At 43.6% G+C, this 20,637-nt stretch overlaps 1 protein-coding gene across 1 annotated transcript in view; it reads left to right on the forward strand.

The window, feature by feature from the left end:
* The first annotated feature begins 432 nt into the window (after positions 1–432).
* Positions 433–20,637, forward strand: part of LOC125117317 (metabotropic glutamate receptor 8-like) — a 200,591-nt gene continuing 180,386 nt past the window's right edge. The window contains exons 1-3 of the mRNA XM_047763119.1: positions 433–650; positions 832–910; positions 8,370–8,586. Coding sequence (XP_047619075.1) covers positions 433–650; positions 832–910; positions 8,370–8,586 — 514 coding nt within the window. The remainder of the gene's footprint in view (positions 651–831; positions 911–8,369; positions 8,587–20,637) is intronic.

Genomic DNA, 20,637 nt, shown 5'->3' on the forward strand with positions numbered 1-20,637 from the left:
CTGTAGGGAGGATTTCTTTGAGCAGGTTCTGGTTTGGGAGGGGAATAGTACTTCCTGTTTTGGGAAGGAAACTCAGGATAGTCATTGCTCTTGTTCATGACGCTACTCTTTGGCTCCGCAGCCTGTTCTTTTCTCCTTTTCCCTGTCCTTATTCCATTTCCATGAAGCTGAGAGGAGCATGAGAGCTCAGGGCTGTGTGAGGAGCAGAAGCTCAGCAGGGGGCATTGACTTCCTGCTCCGACTCCATATTTTTATCCAGTTTCTGACTGTATACTCATGTTTTGCCACAAGCAACTAGGAGTTTTAATACCAGAGAGCAGTGAAGTCTGAAAAGACAAACCGAATGTCTATAATCATTATGCTTTTCTGGACATGGTTCTGCAGCAACAACAAATCCATCCCAAGACCAGGTCGCAGGAAGCTGTCGTAGCCATGGCTGTGGTTGCTAAGGCCAGCATCCCTGAAGAAGTGCTCAGAGGAGCACTACCCCCTGAGGCAGAGCACAGCTTCAAGCTGGTCCTTGACTGGAGAAAACCAATGACGCTATCGAACGGTGCCAAGAATCCACCTGCTAACCTCCTCCACCATTACGGCTGGCAATCAATGGACGAGGTTGTTTGTAGAGATGGAAAAACACAGAAGCCTTTTTGGTAGGAATTGAGGGTGAAGATGTGTGCGACTCAAGTCTTCAGTTGTCCTCTCTTTGCAAATCTGTCCTCAGTTGTGTGTGCATTTCTTGCTGGAAGACTTAGAATTTCTGCGATTTGGAGAGGATTCCTCTGAGCTGTGCTTTAGGGCCCCTTGCTTGTGAAAGGTGTCTTGCCTTCCTAGGGGATCTTTGGCAAAGCAGAAACGGGGGGAGAAGACGTGGGATTCACATCATTTTGAACAGACACGGAAAGCTTCAAACGTACCATCGTATTTTAATGTGCGAACAGTGGGGAACCTTACAGAGGCAGCTGGAATAGGATGTAATCTTCTTGGGCCCTGGAAGAGTATTTGCGGTACCTAAAAGCCCCTCAGTCCCTTTGCATCTCAGTAAAGTCCCATGTCACCATGTCAGTTTTGGTGTTAGATTCAGTCAGGAAAGCAGTGAGAGATAACGTCCATCTGAGGAAGGAATATGCTCTCAGCCCTGCCTCGAAAGTGTATGCAGCAAAATCAGGCATGAGGCTTGGGAAAGGAACAGGGCTTGGCTGCATCCGACAATGTGCTGAGTCAGGTGAGTGAGGGCAGAGGAGGTCAGATGTCAAATCATAGGAGCCTGTGGAAAGAGCTTTGTACTTTATCAAAGGTGCATTGGGGAGAAGACTGAAGGGCTTTCAAGATTTTGATATGACATGATTTTTTTTTTTTTTGAAAAAGATCAGTTTGGTTGCTGGTGTAGACTGGTTTTGAGTGGGGCAGGAGTGGAAGCAGGACGAGCCTGCTTTGGTTCCAGGAATCCAGATGTTGCGGTGGTTTAGACTTTGTTCTGCCATCCCCAGGGCATGGCCTGAGAAGACTAATTGAATGGCAGGTTATGTCCAAATTCAGGCCAGCAGGAATGGGGGAGGGGCAGGGGCAGGAGACAGACCTGCCCTCTCCCTTTAAGGACAGCTTTTCAGAAGTTTCGCATATCACTTTACAATGATCAGAGTGGCAGTGAAGGCTGGGAAATGTAGTTTTCTTCTAAGTGGCTAAATCCTAGATAAAAATCTTGGGTTCTTGCTGGAAGAAAAAGAGACACTAGGGGACAATAATATCTGCTAAGTTATATTTAAAAAGAAAAAAAAAATTTTTTTTCTCTTTCTTTTTTTTCTTTTTATGGCCACATACATAGTATATGGAAGTTTCCAAGCCATGGGTTGAATCAGAGCTGCCGCTGCAGGCCTAGGACACAGTCACGGCAACACAGATCCGAGCTGCCTCTGTGACCTCTGTGGCAGCCTGTGGCAATGCCAGATCCTTAACCCACTGAGTGAGGGGTAAGGATTGAACCCGAAATCCTCACGGACACTATGTCAGGTTCTTAACTTGCTGAGCCACGACAGGAACTCCCATGTTTTGTTTTTATTTTTTTTACCATTATTTTTACTGAAAGATTATTATTATTATTTTTGCCACGCCCATGGCACATGGAACATCCCAGGCCAGGGATAGAATCTGAGCCGCAGTTTCAGTAACTCTGGATCCTTCTAACCCACTGTGCCAGGGACTGAACCTGTGCTGCTGCGAAGACAACACCTGATCCTTAACCCACTGCATCACAGCAGAAACTCCCTGTTGGTTTTTATTTTGTAACAAAACATCTAAGAAACTGTAAATGAATTTCTTTTGAAAGAGACCTTTGCCTCCTTGACAGCTGTGTTAAACTCCTGGAATAAATTGAAGTATGTAAGTCTCAGAGTCACGGACTACTAGCTAAATGTGGATCAAGCGATTAGTTTTATTCACAGCTGGGCAAAAGCCAGGTAACTTGCCAGACTCATGGCTGTCTGTTAAAACCAGACTGGAAAAAATTCAACCTGGACTTGAGGCCGAAATTGTGCCTCCTCCTCCCACACCACATCTCAACCTTGGGACCTGCCTCTGCCTGGACAGAAGACCTGACGTCTCTTACTCAACCAGGGGCCTGGGCTTCGTGCTCCCTCATACACCTGCTTGTCAGTGGAATATGGAGAGCAATGGGCTTCCTCCTCAAGAGAGAGGCTCTGCCTGCGCTTTTATCACGCAGACAACATAAGGACAGCTGGGATGTGTTTGGGCGGGTCAGAGAATGAAAGCAGAGTTTTATCCACTCTTGCCCAGTAAATGCGGAACTCCGACCTATCTTTCAGGTTCCCCTTCCCTTTGTGGAGAATACAAGAGAGGTGGGGGTCTAGGTAGGAAATATGCATTCTGGAACTCTCCAGGAGGGGTGCGATTGGGGGTAGACAGCTCTTCTTTTATGGGCTAAAGTGAAACTATAGTGGCAGAAGGTGAGGGTTTTTTTTTTTTCCCCCCCTGACCCAAAACAGTGATCAGAAAAGCAGAAGCTAAAGCAATTTTTAAAGAAGGGTATGGTGATGGGATGTCTTGAGTTGTGCAATTAATTGCCTCAAACGTGCTTTATTTGGGTAATGGGAATATGGCATTATTTTAGGCACACATCATATTCTCATGAAACTTCAGCACAAAGAAAATAAGAAATGAAAAAAGAAAACAAAAACAAATTGACAGGTGTTTTCAAATGGTGCAGTTTTATGCCTTAAGGCACGGAAAGAGAGTGGAAGGGAAAATGTTGGCGTTCCTGTTGTTGCTCAGTGGAAACAAATCTGACCAGTATCCAGGAGGATGCGGGTTCAATCCCTGGCCTCACACAGTGGGTTGAGGATCCGTTGTTGCCGTGAACTCTGGTGTAGGTGACAGACCCGGCTCAGATCCCACGTCGCTGTGGCTCAGAGGTAGGCTGGCAGGGCAGCTCCATTTCGACCCCTAACCTAGGAGTTTCCATAGGCCTCGCGTGTGGCCCTAAAACGACAAAAGAAAAAACAAACAAACAAACAAACAGCGGGTCACGTGTCCAATGATGGAGAAGGCTGGAGGGGAAGTGGGCGGGGAAGGGCTTGGCGGTGAGGGTGGGGCTGAGGGTGGGGAAGCAGGCCGGGGATGTCCCTTCTAGAGTCCTGGAAGGATGGGTGGATTAGCAGGTCTCTGGGGGAATCAGTACTCTGACTTCTGTCTCCTCCTGCCCTCACATCTCCTGTAAGGTCCCTCCCACTGGCCAAATTCAACTGAAAGCCTGAGGTGAGGGAGCCCAGGTGAGACAGTCTCAGCAACCTCCCAGGATGTACAGCAGGATGGAGAAGGGTTGAGGGGGCAGATGGAGAATAGCCAGCACCATATTTTGGTGGAATGAGGGGCGGGGCTATGGGGCAGAGGCTGTATCAAGATTCTCGCCATAGTTTGAGTAATTGCACACAATCATGGTTAATAGTGGATGGTAGAGGCTATGGGATGGGAAGAGCTGGGAGGTGCAGGGGACAGCAAATGATAGTTCAACCTGAGAGTTGGTGACAGCTTCCTGGGGAGGAGGGGGGCTTCTGAGCCGGGTATTGCATTTGTGCAGAGGATCACCAGGTGGAAAAGACGATTCTCTCTCCAGAGAACAGCGGGGGCCGGGTGCAGATGCCATCAGACTGTGACAGCAAAGGCATGAGCTGGGAAGGAAGATGGACAGAGGCTGATACCAGGGCTTCATGAGACCAATGAGCTGGGATATTATCCTTTGAATGGGCAAGTGAGTTAACAGAGGCTTATAAAGGATGTGACATCTGATAAGGGATGACCCGATACCGACTGCTTTCCCTAACACTTCTTTTCTTGGTACACTCGCCTCTTCCTTCTCATTTCCCTCTTTTACTTCTGTGCCACCCACCACACTTTTTACTGTTGTTTTGTTTCTGGAAGTGGAAACCTCCAGGGTGAAGGGATTAGTTAGAATGGATTCAGTGTAGAGAAAAGAAAAAGAAACACTCCATCTTTTAAAATAATTCCCATTTCACTTGCCAGTCGGGGTTTAATTTGAGGGTAGTGAAAATATTGGGGATGCTGGCATAGAAATTAAAATGTTTAATGCGCCAATGCTTGGTGGTGGACCACAATAAAACAAAAATGCGATATGACTGCAGGACAACGTGAAGGGTTGTCTGGAAATATGATCACATACGCTGACATCTGTGTAGACTGCGACATGGCAAAAATTGAACGAATGAAAATGCAAACATGTGTTCTCACATTGCTTTTCCACACAATGATCTGAAAAGAGAAAACTCTTTAAGACTTTGGAGACAAAGTCCTTTACCTAATTATTCAAACAGCCATTTCTTATCTGCACTTTTATTTTATATACCCTTTACACCTGTTTAATTAATCCTAAACATGATGCTGACTGCTAATTAAACAGCCCTGAAAGTGACTGACTGAAGGTAGTAATTTGAGATAATTAGTTTTGGTTTCAAACACTCAATTTTCACACTTTGTGCTCAATTTTAGAAAGGGGTGGCTCATTATTATAGGCAGGGTGGGGGTTGTGGAGGGCATTTTACTGCTGGACTCTGAGTAGCTGAGGAAGTGGGAGGATTATTATATACCCAAGTAGAGCAAGGAAATGGTATAGTGCTATCGAAACTGCTATAGAATGTTCCCTATCCTCCTACATACACGCACAGACACACACACACACACACACACACACACACACACAGAGAAGGAGTTACTTACAAAATGAAGGTCAGACTGCTGGATCTTTTCCATTAGAACAGAAAAATGTACCTGTTTTTGATCTTTGGCAAAGTTTTACCCACTAAAGAGTAGATCTCACTGAATCATCCATTGTCTCTTTCCCAGATCCTCTAGAAGCAAGTGAGAAATGGCTAAAAAAAAAAAAGACCAAGATTTTGTATGTGGTTTGAGATTTGGATGGTGTCCTTGGTGAGCTGTCCTGTACTACAAAGGCACAAAGCCTAAGGGGACAGTCTACCAAGAGATGGCTGGTATATGTGGCAGAGAAAGAAGAGGCAGGTCAAGACTCTTTTCACGGTCTCACAAAGTTAATAGGCAAGTTAACATGATCTCACTAGGAGAACAGGACCCGGAAGAATTGGGTGTGAAACAAGCTAAATCCTAGTTGTCATCGACATACAGGTGACATAGAAGCCGAGTAAATCCTACAGCACCTTGGAGAGCTCCAAGCACATTCTTCTACTTTTCCCTGGTTAATGAGGCTTTAAGTCCTGGGAAGTTCATTGTCACTTCACTAGCCACCTTTATGGAGTAGGACTCTCTAAACCGAAGAAAGGTTATTCAGACATCGAGGGCTTTTCAAAGATGTCAGGAGGAGAGTCAAAACCTCCGTGTGGATTGGAAATCATCTGGCCAGGCGGTGGTGGGTGACAGTCGGATTCCAGAGTGTGCAGCTCTGTGGGCAGGTGGAATGCCAGCCTCGTTGACGTCAGAGCCCTGACATTCGCTGCAGGATCTGATGGAGAGCAGAGTTAACTGTTTTATGTATGAGTCAAACCTGCATCTTCATCCAGGCCACCTGAGTTAGTGCATCACGGCCTCATTTTGACCCCCGAATTTTCACACCACAGCAAAGCAGCAGAGGAATGATGAGCTACATGTCTCTTAAACTCCAGATCCCACAATATCATTGCCTACTTTTTATTGCTTTCATTCATCTCATAGGAACCTCAAAAGAAGCAAATCAAAAATTGAACTAATCATGGAATTCCCATCATGTCTCAACCGTAATGGACCCAACTTGTAACCATGAAGATGTGGGTTCAATCCTTGGCCTCGCTCAGTGGGTTAAGGATCTGGCATTTCTGTGGCTGTGGTGTAGGCTGGTGGTTGCAGCTCTGATTCGACCCCTAGCCTGGGAACTTCCCTATGCTGCAGGTGCAGCCCTAAAAAGACAAAGGAAAAAAAAATGGAACTAATTATTTTTGATGTCCGAATCTCCTCTTATTCTCCAGTCTTGGTAAATAGGAAACATCATCTACTCAGATCCCAAAGCTGTGGGACTGTCCTCCTTGTCCCCTACACCTTTCCTTGTCTTTTAGATCCTTACAGGTTCTGCACTCATCCTTTTTTTACCACCTGCCACTGCCTTAGTTCAGTTTTTATACTTTCTTTCTTAGGTCTCTGTAGTAATGTTTCTAACTGATCATCCCGCCTCTGGAATGGCTTCCCTCCCTGTAATTCAGCGAATCTCTGAGCATGGGCCCATCCACAGCAGATGCTTCTGGAGGGCACATGGAAATGCAGACTCCTAGACCGCTAGACATACTAAGTCAAAACCTTTGGGAATATGTCTGCCCAGGTGGATACTGACATTTAAGGCTTGCTACCCTCCCTACTTGTGCCAGTGTGATCTTCTTAAAACAAAAATTTGATGATGCCGCTCTGTTGGATACAAGGCCAGGTAACCTCACTGGGCTTCCCCATGGCCTTGGTGACAAGATCCACACTCCTGTCAAACCTGATTAGCTCTTCAGCGTCTGGTCTCTGTCTAGCTTTGCAGTTATTTCCTGATGTTCCTCCCTTGGTATCCCTCCTTCCCATCATGGGAAACACTGCAGTTCTTGGGGCCTCTCATGCCCTCCTTGACTCTACGCCTTTGGACATGCAGTTCTTTGTGGCTGAGATGTCCTTCCCTACCTTGCCTGCCAGGTTTCTTGCATCTTCCATGCATGTCCTTCTGCTCTACTGCAACATTCTTGTGTTCTTCTAGCACTTTTCACTGGTAGAGTAAGAATCTTCACTTGTATATATGAGTGAATATTACATTTCAATTTTTTTTCTTTTTTATAGCTGCACCTGTGACATATGGAAGTTCTCGCGCTACGGGTGGAATCAGAGCTGCAGCTGCCGGCCTACACCACAGCCACAGCCACACGGAATCCGAGCCACATGTCTGTCTTGCATTCCCACTTGCGGTAATGCTGGATCCTTAACTCACTGAGCAAGGACAGCGATCTAATCCACATCCTCATGGACACTATGTCAGGTTCGACACCTGCCGAGCCTCAATGGGAGCTCCACATTTCACATAATTTTAGGAGTAGATTGGTGGCATGCAGCAAATTTATTTAGGAGAAACGACATATGATGTCTAATTTTGAAGATCTTCTAGCAATTCACCCTATTTTTGTCAGAACGGTCTCTTTTCTTAAAGAAATTGTGGTATGGATTCCTGTTGTGTGATTTTTTTTTTTTTTCCGGGGAGGTGAGAAGCTGAAAAGATATTTTAATTGGAAGATACATAGTTAGCTATTCCCAAATCTTTTTGTGGTACTCAGTGATTGTATCAATAAGCAGTGAATAGACTAGCAAAACTATATATTTAAAATAATTTACCAGAAATATAATCTTAAGACTGAGCTGGTGTCAAGTGTAAAAAAAAATCTCATATTAAATTCTTTGTCATTATGTAGACTTTACGTCCTGAAGCCAAAGACAATTTCAGAGGTGACCTTTTCTGAGGCATGAGTGTATGATAATGACATTTCTGCCTCATGTCTGCACCAGAACTTATCATGTACTGAAGAAAAGCGTAGCAACCAGAAAAAAGCACACTTGTTTTGCTTTGGCTTCTAAAACAATGGCAGCCGAAGCAAAACTAAATTCTGTCTTGCTGTTTAGAAATGTGCTTTGAAAGAAATGAGCCCATAGGCTCCTACAAAACACTTGCTAAATGATTGGTGGTCCTGAAACCCTATGTTGGCTTCAGGCTGATCCGTCGAGGCATCTGGTGTGGCTTTGGTGGGATCGTCTCTTGGGTGACACCCCATCATTTGACAAGACGCCTCCTGGGTTGAAACGGCCTGCCGTTTGTTTTGCAGATACCTCAAATCAGCTATGCATCCACAGCCCCAGAGCTGAGTGATAACACCAGGTATGACTTCTTCTCTCGCGTGGTCCCCCCCGACTCTTACCAAGCGCAAGCCATGGTGGACATCGTGACGGCCCTGGGGTGGAATTATGTGTCGACCCTGGCTTCCGAGGGCAACTACGGAGAGAGCGGCGTGGAGGCCTTCACGCAGATCTCCAGGGAGATAGGTAAGCGTATATTTATTAGATGATGGTGTTTGGAGGCGACAGGTGGCAGACGTCTGAGCAGCTCCCTAGAGTTCTCCGATCTGTACAGAATAATGAGGGCTCCTACAGAGGCCTGACCCTGGCTGTCCACTCCAGGGGGACGCTGGGCTTATTATAAATGATTCTGTTGTTCATGGTCTATCAAGGTGACATTTTGGTGCTAATTTAGGAAGTGGAGCTCCTGACTCAGGCGAACATTTTTGAAAGTTGTCTGTTTTGACGAGGGAGTTTGCTGGCACAGTAGAGCCACTGTAAATTTGAATAAATGACATACTAGTTGATTGTTCTAGATGGAAGTTTACATTAGCAAGTCATTAAATTAAAAAAAAAGGCATTGGAATTTAACATTCAACACCAGAGGGATTAGGACTGGGAATCATCTTAAAACAATACTGGAGTAGCCCCCAAGACTATGCTAAAGTGAAATTCTTATTGTCATATTTGACTTTTTGAATTTTCTTTCTTACCTTAAACTCTGAAGCTTACAGTGGGATGAAGGGCAGGATGTGAAAACTTGGTTAGAACAGGGCGCTGGTGAACTCTTTCCTGGGCTTTTTTAAGGTTCTCATCCGACTCTGTGCAGGCATTTGGTAAATGTGCATTTTATACGTATATTTAGCCATGAGGATGTAAATTCATTTCACTATGTGGGAAAAAAACAGAAAACAAAAAACAACTTGGGGCATAAATCTTTTTTTTTTTTTGTCTTTTAGGGCTGCACCTGCAGCATATGGAGGTTGCCAGGCTAGGGGGTCGAATCGGATCTATAGCTGCTGGCCTATGCCACAACCACAGCAAGGTTAGATCCAAGCCACATCTTTGACCTACACCATAGCTCATGGCAACACCAGATCCTTAACCTACTGAACGAGGCCAGGGATCGAACCTGCATCCTCATGGATGCTAGTCAGATTCATTTCTGCTGAGCCAGGATGGGAACTCCAGGACATAAACCTTATTGCTGATTGGTCAATATAATTTTGTGGATGAAAGGAGACGTATCCTTTCATCCTGTTACTTAAATGGTATTGTTCTTACTAAGAATTGCTGAATACAGTGTACATATTTTTCTATAAAAGCAATGTTTCGTGGAAAAATTAAAGTGCCTTTAAGCTGTTTTAGCGTTATTTTGAACTTGCGGGAAGTTCTATTGATCATTTACTATTTTCCTTGGAAGCATCAATGCAGGAAAAGACCAAGGGAGTGATTTGGGCTTATCAACATAATTAGCAAAGACAGAGTCTAAAGTTATTGGAATTAAGGTTTTCTTTTGACAGACTTGAAGATGCCTGGGCTCTGTTCTTTTGTATATAAGAGAGCATGGAAACTTATTATACACAATATTTAGTAGATTTAACATTTGTTCCAGTGCTGTGCTGTTGCAGAAAATGGAGAGAAAGCCTGGGCTTGTTTTGGACAGATTGAGTTGATTTATTTAAGGGACAACTATTCATTCTGGTTGTAAATGTCCATGATGCCATAATCTTTGCTCTTTGGAATTTTAAATTATATCACTATTGCTATAAAAATGATTCAAAACATTCATTTGAACTTTAAATGATGCTAAATTATATTACCTTCTTGGATAAGAATCCCCAGCTTATCCTTAAGAGAAAAGCCCTCTCAAATGAAAACAATAGCTTCTGAAAGCCAGGTTAATGCATTATTTAAGCTGCTGATGTCAGTTCTTACTGAGAGATAATTCAACGAAAGAAGGAGATGAGTAGGTATTGAAATAAGAAGTTTCCTGTCGCGGTCCTGTCTGTACCTTCTCAACTTCAGGACACATTCTGTGTGCATGAAACAGATTACGATGAAACATTTAACGCAGGACATGATTTACCAGTTGTTGCAGAATCTGATAAAATGCGCTGTTCTAAAAGTTGAGATCGCGGTACTCTTCCTCCTGCTGAAAAAATAAAGACGTAGTTTTCACTTTTAGGGAGCATTGCTATGCTTTGGTACCTGTCACCTAAAAGGATTCAGATGGTACCATTCATTATTGCTGTGTTTTAGGCATTAGTATGGGAGAAAGTAATTTTAGTGCCTTGTGTTTGCTCCTGATTAGAACAACCCGTTTCTTCTATGTTGATCCCTTCAGCATTCTGTGACTTGATTGGCTGTCCATTCTATTTCAGTTCTCACTTATCTGGGGAATGGAGGAGGGCTGGATTGTCAATTAATATGCAGAATAATGAAAAGGCCAAATTAGTGCCACACTAGAGTATGCCATGGAATATATTAAATATCAAAATCATCCCTCATTTTAATGACAAAGATTTTATCTAGAACAAAAATAGCTGAAAATTAAACCTTTTACATGACAATGATATTAATGGGAATGGCAAATGGTAGCAACTTAACCCATTCTGAAATGATCTGATGACTCTAATGAAAATTCATTAGTTCTGTAACATTTGCTCTTCTTACTGCAACATTGATGACATCCCTGTCACCATGTTAGTAGTTTTTAAAAATCTTGGTCTCTTGACTGAGAAGGAGATGTATAAATTCGTTTTTTGGAGTGTCTGCCTATTAATAAACTCACACATTTCCCCAACTCTTACACCTCTTCCTGTACTGTTTTCAGAGTTTCTCTCTTCAGCAAGGTGGATCGCAAAGAAATTTCAGTGTAAATCGAGGCTTCCTATGCTTTGTCTCTGATTAATTCTGACAGATCATAATGGAATGGTAGAGAAATGAAAATCTGTTTAGTGATAAATTGCTTGTACAGTGTGATTAGAACGTTTTTCATTTTAACAAAATCTGAGACTCAGCGAAGTGTCCTTCGTGAGTCTTGGAGAATGAAGTTTATGAGTGAATGATGGTCGTGAACGCAGATGTCAGTGATGTCTTTTCTCTAGTCTAGATCCTTCTCAGGGAGAGAGGGACGGGAGTTATTTGTTCAAATAAGACAAATGGCCCCTTGATGCTGCTCTAGTCTCAGACCCAGCTCTCCTTGACCATAGCATTTTTACTGGAGAAGGCAAAACCAATTTGATATCAGCAAATAGCACAGTTTTACGGGATCATAGTTCGTGTTGTGAGGTAGGGGAGAAGAAACTGGATGGCTTAACATGGACCCAGCTGAGTGTTTCACCTTGTAGGATAATAAGTTCATCCTTCATTTTCTAGACAATGGAGGAAACTACTGAGGAGAGAGGAGTTTATCAGCATGTGTACTTAAGATTGTACTGGTGAGACGTGGAAGCTGGGGAGAGCAGTTGAGAGGCTTTTGCAGTGTCGGTCATAGCCTGATATAGGGCAGTGATAATAGAAATGGAATAGGGAACAGATTTGAGAGACACAAGGTGGAGTCTCTGGAGCTTAATAACTGCTTGGAAGTAGAGCTCGAGGGTAAGAAAAAAATTAAAAACTTGTAATTCTGAACCTGGGCAATTGGGAGAATGCAAATGCCGTGAGTAGAAAAGAGATAGTGAGATGGAAAGGGGTTAGTTGGGGATGGAAGCATCGTTTGGTTATAAACCCAATAAGCTGTAAATACTGGTACTTACATTTGGGGGGAAGAGCAGCAAAGAACATTGGTCTAGAGCCCAGGCAGGAACTGAGATTCAGCTCTGAAGCTCATTCTAACAAGGCTGAGAATTGAGGTGGGAAGGGTTATTGCTGAGGTGGAACATGACCAATGGGAATTAAAGGGGGCAGAGGATATACTCTTGGGGAAAAGCTTGACATAAAGGTATGGAATGATAAGCTTTGGCGAGGATGCAGCGGAAAGGAAACCTTTGTACACGGTTGGTAGAAGTGTAAAGTGGTACAGTCATTATGGAAAATAATTCAAAGATTCCTTGGAAATTAAAAATGGAAGTACCATGTGATCTAGCGATTCCACTTCTAAGTATATGTCTAAAGAAGACGAAATTGGTGTCTTGAGGAGTTATCTGTACTCTCATGTTCATTGTAGGAGTATTTACAATGGCTAAGATATGGAAACAAACCAAGTGTTCATTGATGGATGATTGGATAAATACATATAAATAAAATGGGATATTATTCCGGTTTCGAAAAAGAAGGAATTCCTGCCACTTGTGACAAAATGGATGGATTTGAAGGACATTATGCTAAGTGAAATAAACCAGACACAGAAAGATAAATACTGCATGCTCTCACTTATATGTAGAATCTAAGGGTCAGACTCATAAAAGTAGACTGTAGGTTGTGAATGCCAGAGGCTGGTGGGAGGTAGGAGAAATGGGAAGATGTTGAACAAAGGGAATAAACTTTCAGTTAAACAGGATGAGGAGTTCCCGTCGTGGCACAGTGGTTAACGAATCCGACTAGGAACCATGAGGCTGCGGGTTCAATCCCTGCCCTAGCTCAGGGGGTTAAGGATCCAGCATTGCCGTGTTGTGGGTTGCAGACGCGGCTCTGATCCCGAGTTGCTGTGGCTCTGGTGTAGGCCGGCAGCAACAGCTCTGATTAGACCCCTAGCCTGGGAACCTCCATATGCCGTGGGAGCGGCTCCAGAAAAGGCAAAAAGACAAAAACAAACAAAAAACAGGATGAATAAATTCTGAGGGGCTAATGTACAGAGTGATAACTCTAGCTAATAATACTGCATTGGATACTTGAAATTTTCCTAAGAATTGATCCTGAAGTGTTCTCACTGCACACACGCAAGTAACTATGTTGAGCTGAGGGAGATGTTAATTAGCTTGATTGTGGTAATCATTCCCTGATGTATATCAAAATATCCTGTTGTACACCTTAACAATGTACACTTTTTGTTTGTTGATTATACCTCGATGAAGGTGGAAAAAATCAAACTGATATAAAGGAAAAAAAATGAAGGTGGGAATAATGGTCTAGGTTTAGCGATGGGAAACTGAGACTACAGCAGAGTGTTCTTTCTCTTTCCTTGATGGGTTCGTGGCCATGGGAGGTCTCTCCGTCTTCTTTGAAGTTTTTGTGGGAGGAGATGGTAGGTGTTCCTGAGGAAAATCCAGAGATATTGAGCAGGTTTTCATAAGCGAACAGGACCTTTGCTGGAGGGCACAGCTGCAAGCGTGTGGTACAGAGGCAGAGAATCAAGGCATGTCCTTGAGAGGAGCGGGTGTATTAGGGCCGCCATAACAAAACACCACAAACGGGGTGGTTGAAAAGAATAGAAACTCGTCTCACGGTTCTGGAGGCTAGAACTCTGAAATCCAGGTGTCAGCAGAGCCGTGCTGCTTCTGAAACCTATAGGGGAGCATCCTTTCCTGCCTCTTGTAGCTTCTGGTGTTTTGCTGGTGATCACGGACTTGTAGACGCATCCGTCCAGACTGCATCCATCATCACATGTCGTGTTTTCCATTCTTGTATCTGTGTCTGTCTTCTCTTCTAAGGAGGCCAGTCATATTGGATTAAAGGCCTCGCCCTACTCCAGCATGACCTCATCTTAACTAATTGTATCCGCAATAACCCTATTTCCTGATAAGGTCGCATTCCGAGGTACTGGGTGTATCTGTGGGGGGGAGACACAATTTTAGACCCATGACAGGGGGTGAGAGTGAAGAAAAGTGTACCCAGGGAGATGACTTGCAGTGACAGAGATGGGAGGTAGACCAGGAGGACAACCAGCTAGCGAGAAAGATGAGAGGGATGCTAAGATAGAATTTGATTAACCGAGAAACCCATAATAGTTCAAGAGTCCCTTCTGAAGGGCTACAGAACTCTACCCTTCTAAACCTGACTACTTGGGTAGATGAGGTGGCCTGATGGGTAACTCGGATTGCAGACTGGGGTTGGTGGGAGGGTCCTCCAGCGTGTCTGGCTTTCCCGGGGATTCTAAGAAGTCAAGAGCATCCCAGGAGGATCCCTGCGGGCACTCCTTCTACAGCGGTTCCTGGCTGTTCAGCCTCCCTGCTCTGTGTAATTCCAAGCTATTGTTCTTTTCAGCAACGCCAGGGAAATTATGGACATCCGGCGAGTCCTTTCTGGTCTAATTTATTTTTATTTCCCCCTTTGGTCTCTTTTGGCTTGAGGGAAGGGAATAGCTTCGCTGCTGCTGGTTGTTAAGACTTGCCCACTGCCTCTTTCGTACACCCTCAGTGGTTACGACCGGTCCTCTCTTTCTGTCTTGTCTTAATGCTTTGATATGATGTTTTCACTGATATTATAATAAGGGAGTTAACAATATATGCCCATAACGTTTCTCTCCTAAGCTCTGGAACTTGTAGCTTGGGCCTCAATGAACGACTTCCTTGAGGCTTTAGACAGGTTCTTTCCCTTCTTTGTCTTACCTTATTATATTATTTAAAAAAAAGAAGACAGGATAATAAATGTTAATGCTGCCATGATCGTTATAAGGGGCGAGGAAGCTAAAGCTTTATCTTTGAAGATAAAAGGAATTTGTGAAAGCAGTATATCTTTTCACTGTGGATTTGCACAGTATGGCAACACACTTCCTTTAATCAGTCATCGTGTTTATGAACGGCTTATTGAAGATGACAGGCCTGCAAGTCGTCATCCCACACGTTACAGGGGGCAGAATAGACCTGATTCTGTCAAATCTTCTACCGTACGTGACTTTTTTCCCTTCTCATTTGCAAATGCTGGAAGCTTCTGACTACTGTCTGACATGTGTTCAGAATCTTAAAATCTCAGACTGGGAAGGGACCACAGAGGTCGCTGGATTGGCACAATCTGTTTGAAATGTTAATGCAATAGACCAATTTAATGAAATTATTTTTGTGTATATAAAATGAATGACACTTGCCAAAATATTTGATAGTCATTTATTTTTGATGTGGGTCAGGAAATAAAGAAATTCCATTCTAATTCTCCAGTTGAAAAGTGCCCCCTGATCATTTTTCAAGATATCTCAGTACAGTTTTAAGAGAAAGCATTTTTTCCCTCTTGTGTTGCAAACAAGAATCAAGTTTCTATTAACTGCAATGGATTCGCTTCAAGATTAAAACAAAGTATTTTCAATGACAGAATGGAAAAAATACATAAAGAGCAGCTTTTTCCCTCAGATGTTCATTGCTTTGGAAAAATGACTTCTAGCAGGCAAAAATCAATTTGACAAAAGAATTAATGTTGTAAAATACTGTGAATGAAAGGAAACATTTTAATTCAATTGAAATTTTTACTTTCTATTCCTACAGCTGAGTTCCATTGATAACACCACATTTCAAGTTGCAAATCATATTTAATTAATATTAACACCAGGTAATTGGCAAGAATAACTTCAAAGGAGGGCTGAGGAAATTGCAAATTGGAACTGCAGGTGCAGTGATCCTGCAGAAGCTTTACAGGGATCCAAAGAAAGTGTATATGATTTTGACAATTACTGCAGAACTTGATCAAATAAAGCATCATTTCAAAGCTGTTCTTCACTCTAGCTTTGCTTAATATTTAGAGCTTAGGAACTGCTGAGTAGCAACAGCTGCTAATAATGTGAAATAGCAAATAAGTGCTTTCAAACCTATGGTTCTAATGCCGGAGCTAAGTGCTTAGTAAACAATGGCAGTTTGATGCAGGGCAACCCACTTTGGAGTCAAAAATGTGTTTAAATCCCTCTTCTTCAATTATGGGACTTTGTCTGTGAAATGCGGGCCCTCTGCTCAGTGATCATCCTGTGATATAATACTTGTGAATGTGCATCAAAAGTGCTATTTGATATCAGGCATTATGAATGAAAAGAATGGGGATAATACAAATTTTTTTTTCCAGAAGGTGTGGCAAAACGTATATATTATTATGAAGGTGGTGGACGTACTGCCTGGTGGGTAGGATAAATAGCCAAAGAAGACTTTGTTTGATTCATTAATTACCTTCAAACTTGGTCATATTCTGCCTGAAAGATCAGAGAGGAGATTTTAAGTGGCTCTTGCCCACCTACCCTCTCTGTTGTCTTTACTGGTCTTCCATACCCATCATGGTACGAATTCTACCCTGTCTTATCCTTTTTTTTTTTTTTTTCTTTTTAGGGCTGAACCTGTGGCATATGAAGTTCCTGGGCTGGGGGTCGAATCAGAGCTGCAGCTCAAGGCCTATACCACAGCCCCAGCAACACTGGATCCGATCCTCATCTGCAACTTACACCACAGCTTGCAGCGATGCCGGATCCTTAACCCACTGGGCGAGGCCAGGGATCAAACCCACATTTTCATGGATACTATGTTGGGTTCGTAACAGGAACTCCACCTTATCTTATTCTTTTCACCCTGGCTGTTGAATATTACGTATTGTATCACCTGACAGGTGTGTTTGCTGGAGTCTGTGCAGCATCACCTTGAGGGACCTTGTCTCGTCCTTAGTGATGTACTCTCATGAGTCCTTGAACTTAACCCTATGGGACCACTTGCCGCTCTGATCATGATGCTAGTTTCTCTGTATACCTCATCCACCAAAATGTGCCTTTCTCAGTGGAGGGGCTCCTCCCGGCAGAAGGCCTGGCATACGACAGGTGCTTTAGGAGTTTCTGTGGCATAGCCACTGTCACCAGATTCCTGGTTGTGTTGGTGTTGAGAGCTTAGCGGTCAGGCTTGCTTAGGCTCTGGGACTGAAGGGCAGAGATGTTCCCCACAATGTCTTAGGCATTTGCTTTGCTAACGTGTAACCTACTTGGGAATCTTTGGGGCTTCCATTCTGTTGAGACTCTCAGAATTCAGTTTTTTATTACTGGAACATACCAAAGCCTGTGATCTGTAGGTTCAGCCTACCCCTGATCCCTCAGGCCACACAGCGTTGGGGAGTGAAGAGGTTCTTACTGGCAGGATGTGACTTCCAGATCTGTCATAGCCTAGCACCAAGATCATGACTTATTTTTTTCTGTGCCCCAATTTCCACATCTGTACAATGGGGATAATAATTGTATAGGGATTGAAGAAAATCATGCAGAACAATGTGTGGCTTGCGGTAAGTGATCAACAACTGCAAACTCATATTGTGTTAGGAGCCCACCCACCCTCGACAGTGGGTGACGCAGCAATTGTCTTATTGCCTTGAGCCTGTGTCCAGTTTGCTCAATGAGCAAATAAGAAGGTGGAGTGAGGCCTAAATAAGTGCTCAAATAGAAGCAGCCGATACTTCTCATTCCTGAAACTTGCTTTTTACCTCCCAGCAGGGACCAATTCTATTATTATTGTTATTTTCTGTCTGTCTTTTTTTTTTGCTTTCTAGGGCTGCACCCGTGGCACATGGAGGTTCCCAGACTAGGGGTCTAATCGGAGCTACAGTTGCCTACACCACAGCCACAGCAACGCCAGATCCTTAACCCACTGAGTGAGGCCAGGGATCAAACCCGCAACCTCATCATTCCTAGTCGGCTTCGTTTCCACTGTGCCATGGTGGGAACTCCAATAATTGTTATTTTCTTAGCATGACTAATATACTACATGGAATAGTGTTGGCACCTAGTTGAATGCATGAATTAATTAAGTGCCCGTCGGTGTTGGCTCACCAAGTGTGCTTTCTCCCCTTCTTTTTGAACCTTCTGTATATTAATTGACTCAGCCAGCATCTAATGTGTATCCACCATGCATTAGGTCATACTTATTCTAGGCTTTCAGGACCCAGAGATGAATCATGGCCTCTGCTTCCTAGCTGGCTACTGTGTATCCGGGGATACAGAGATGTAAACAAACAATTATGAATGAAAATGATGATTGCCTGCATGGAGGCATCATTTAGAGGCATTGTCCAAGAAAACAGTACCCACGAGAAGGCATCCTGCAGTTCATGTAACAAAAAGACCTGCCATAAGCCAGTGGAAGGTGATGGTTTCTGGACCCTAAGCTCAAAGGGAGTACACTTTGTGATATGAGTAAAATTAATTTAGATAAGTTCAACAGAAACAAATTTTCCTGAGAAAAAGAGACAGCACAAACAATGAATGTAGGATATGATGCCAAATTTGTAATGTGTAAATTTGTGAAATGTTTAATATGTGTAAATGTATGTGTGTATGTATATATATATATAGTTTTTGACAATTCTTATTTCTTGATCTGTGCGTGGTTATGTAGATGTATCCACCTATTGACAGTATCTGACTTGCTCTGCAGCTTCAACCCCTGTTCCGTCTGATCACTCTCACCCAGCATCCCCTGTGCCCTTAGCAGCAGTTTCAGTTTTGTTCAGTTCCTGAGTCTGAATCAGGCCAACAGTTTGTCCCCAACCTCAGCTTACAAGTCTCTTGGCTTCGGAATAATTTTGCCGCGATGGAACCTGTTCCCGCTGGTTCCAGGGTGAACTCTGAGCCCCTTTCTCGGTCCCTGCAAACTTACAGTGTGGTCCCACCTCGACTCACACTCTGGATTCCTAGGAAGGGGCTCTGCCCCACACTGTGGCCTCCAAGATTGAACCAGGACACACTGTCTGTTCCTTGTCAACCTTTTCACCTGACTGGGTGGAAGTGTCTGGTCCCCTGTGTGTAATCGCATAGCTGTTGAGGTCTGACTCCGCACAAAGCTATTGAACAGAGGGCCCCTTGTGCGTGGTCTTGACTCTGTCTAGCTTGTGGTCTTTATATTTCTCACTTCCTTTTGATGTCGTATTCCCTAGAATCAAGGCGTTCAGCTTCAGATGATGGTTTGAGTTTCTCTCTAAGAAGTTCCCATTTAAATGCTTTAGGAAGGGTCAGGGTCTGTCGTGCCAACAGTGTAGTCCCTGTTTTGAGTTATTCTTTTCCTGATCTAACTCTCATCACCGAAGGTGTTCGTTTCCGAGGGCTGCCATAACAAAGTACAACAAACTGGGGGGCTTAAGGGATAGAAATCTATTGTGTTATGGTTCTGGAAGCAGAAGGTCTGGGGTCAAGGTGTCAGCAGGGTTGGTTCCCTCTGAGGCTCTAAAGGACAGTCTTTTCCAGGCCTCCCCTCTAGTTTCTGGTGGTTGGTTGGCAATCTTTGGTGTTCTTTGGCAATCTTTGGTATTCTTCACGTGTGGCTGTGTGTATCCAGATTTCCCCCTTTTTAAGGATACCAGTCACGTTGGATTAAGGTGCCCCTCATCCAATATGACCTCATATTAGATGACCTCGTGTAAGTATGACCTCATCTTCATTAATCCTATCTGTAATAACCTTTCATTAACTTCAGCTGCAATGAAAATAAGGTCATATTATGAAGTACTAGGAATTAGGACTTAAACATATGAATTTTTTTTTGGGGGGGAGGAAGGGTCACAGTTCAGTGATAGCCCCAGTCATGACTGCTGGATTGAGCCCTGATTTATGGCGTTCTCTCCAAACTGAACCCACATTTGTCCTGGTCCCCTGGATGGATTTTGGGCTATGGACACCCATTTTCTCCTGAGGGATCAGCTTCTGGAACCAGACTAGCCAGCCCCGTTTCCCCTTGTCCTTGCTGGCTGGTCTCTGCCTGCCTTACTGCTGAATGCCTGTGTCTCCTCCTGTGCTTACCCCCAAAGAAATCACATTCTTTTATTTCCCTTTCCAAAGTCATTTTCTTGGTCCAGCTCGTTTGGGAATTCCAGCACTCGAGGAGAGCTTTAAGGTGCAATCCGTACTTTGCTGTGTTGATGGAAGACCATGATATAAAAACATATTTCTGCAGAATGAAGCAACATCAGAAGCCATTTATGTAACTTTGTTTGTAGATCCTGAAAGAGTTGGCCTGAGAATTAGGAGTGTGTTTTCCCGATTTCCTTCCTAACTTATCAACTAAACAGTGATTATGGTTTCCTTGAAAATAAATGGCTCAGGAAGAATACAATCAGGAGGCTACAAGATGAATAGTTTATTGAAAAAGGTGCCAATTATTTCAAGGGTCACGTCCCTCGGCAAAACTGGGCCACACAGTCTTTCTCTCTAACATCTGCAGCTTTGACAGATCCTGGGCTTCTTTCTTTGCTGCTTTCAATGTTACCTGGCCAGAGCCATTTCATGATTCACTGGAGGCCCCACAAGGGGAAGGCAAAGGAGAGGAGAGAGAAAGTGAAACTCGAGTCAGCACATTTTGTTTCTTGTTAACAGCTCAGGGAAGAGGTTTGGTCGGGAAAGGAATTTTAAGTAATGATTTAAACATATCTTCTGGCAGT

The sequence above is a fragment of the Phacochoerus africanus genome, chromosome 16 (genome assembly GCF_016906955.1).
Source record: "Phacochoerus africanus isolate WHEZ1 chromosome 16, ROS_Pafr_v1, whole genome shotgun sequence".
NCBI classification, from domain to species: domain Eukaryota; kingdom Metazoa; phylum Chordata; class Mammalia; order Artiodactyla; family Suidae; genus Phacochoerus; species Phacochoerus africanus.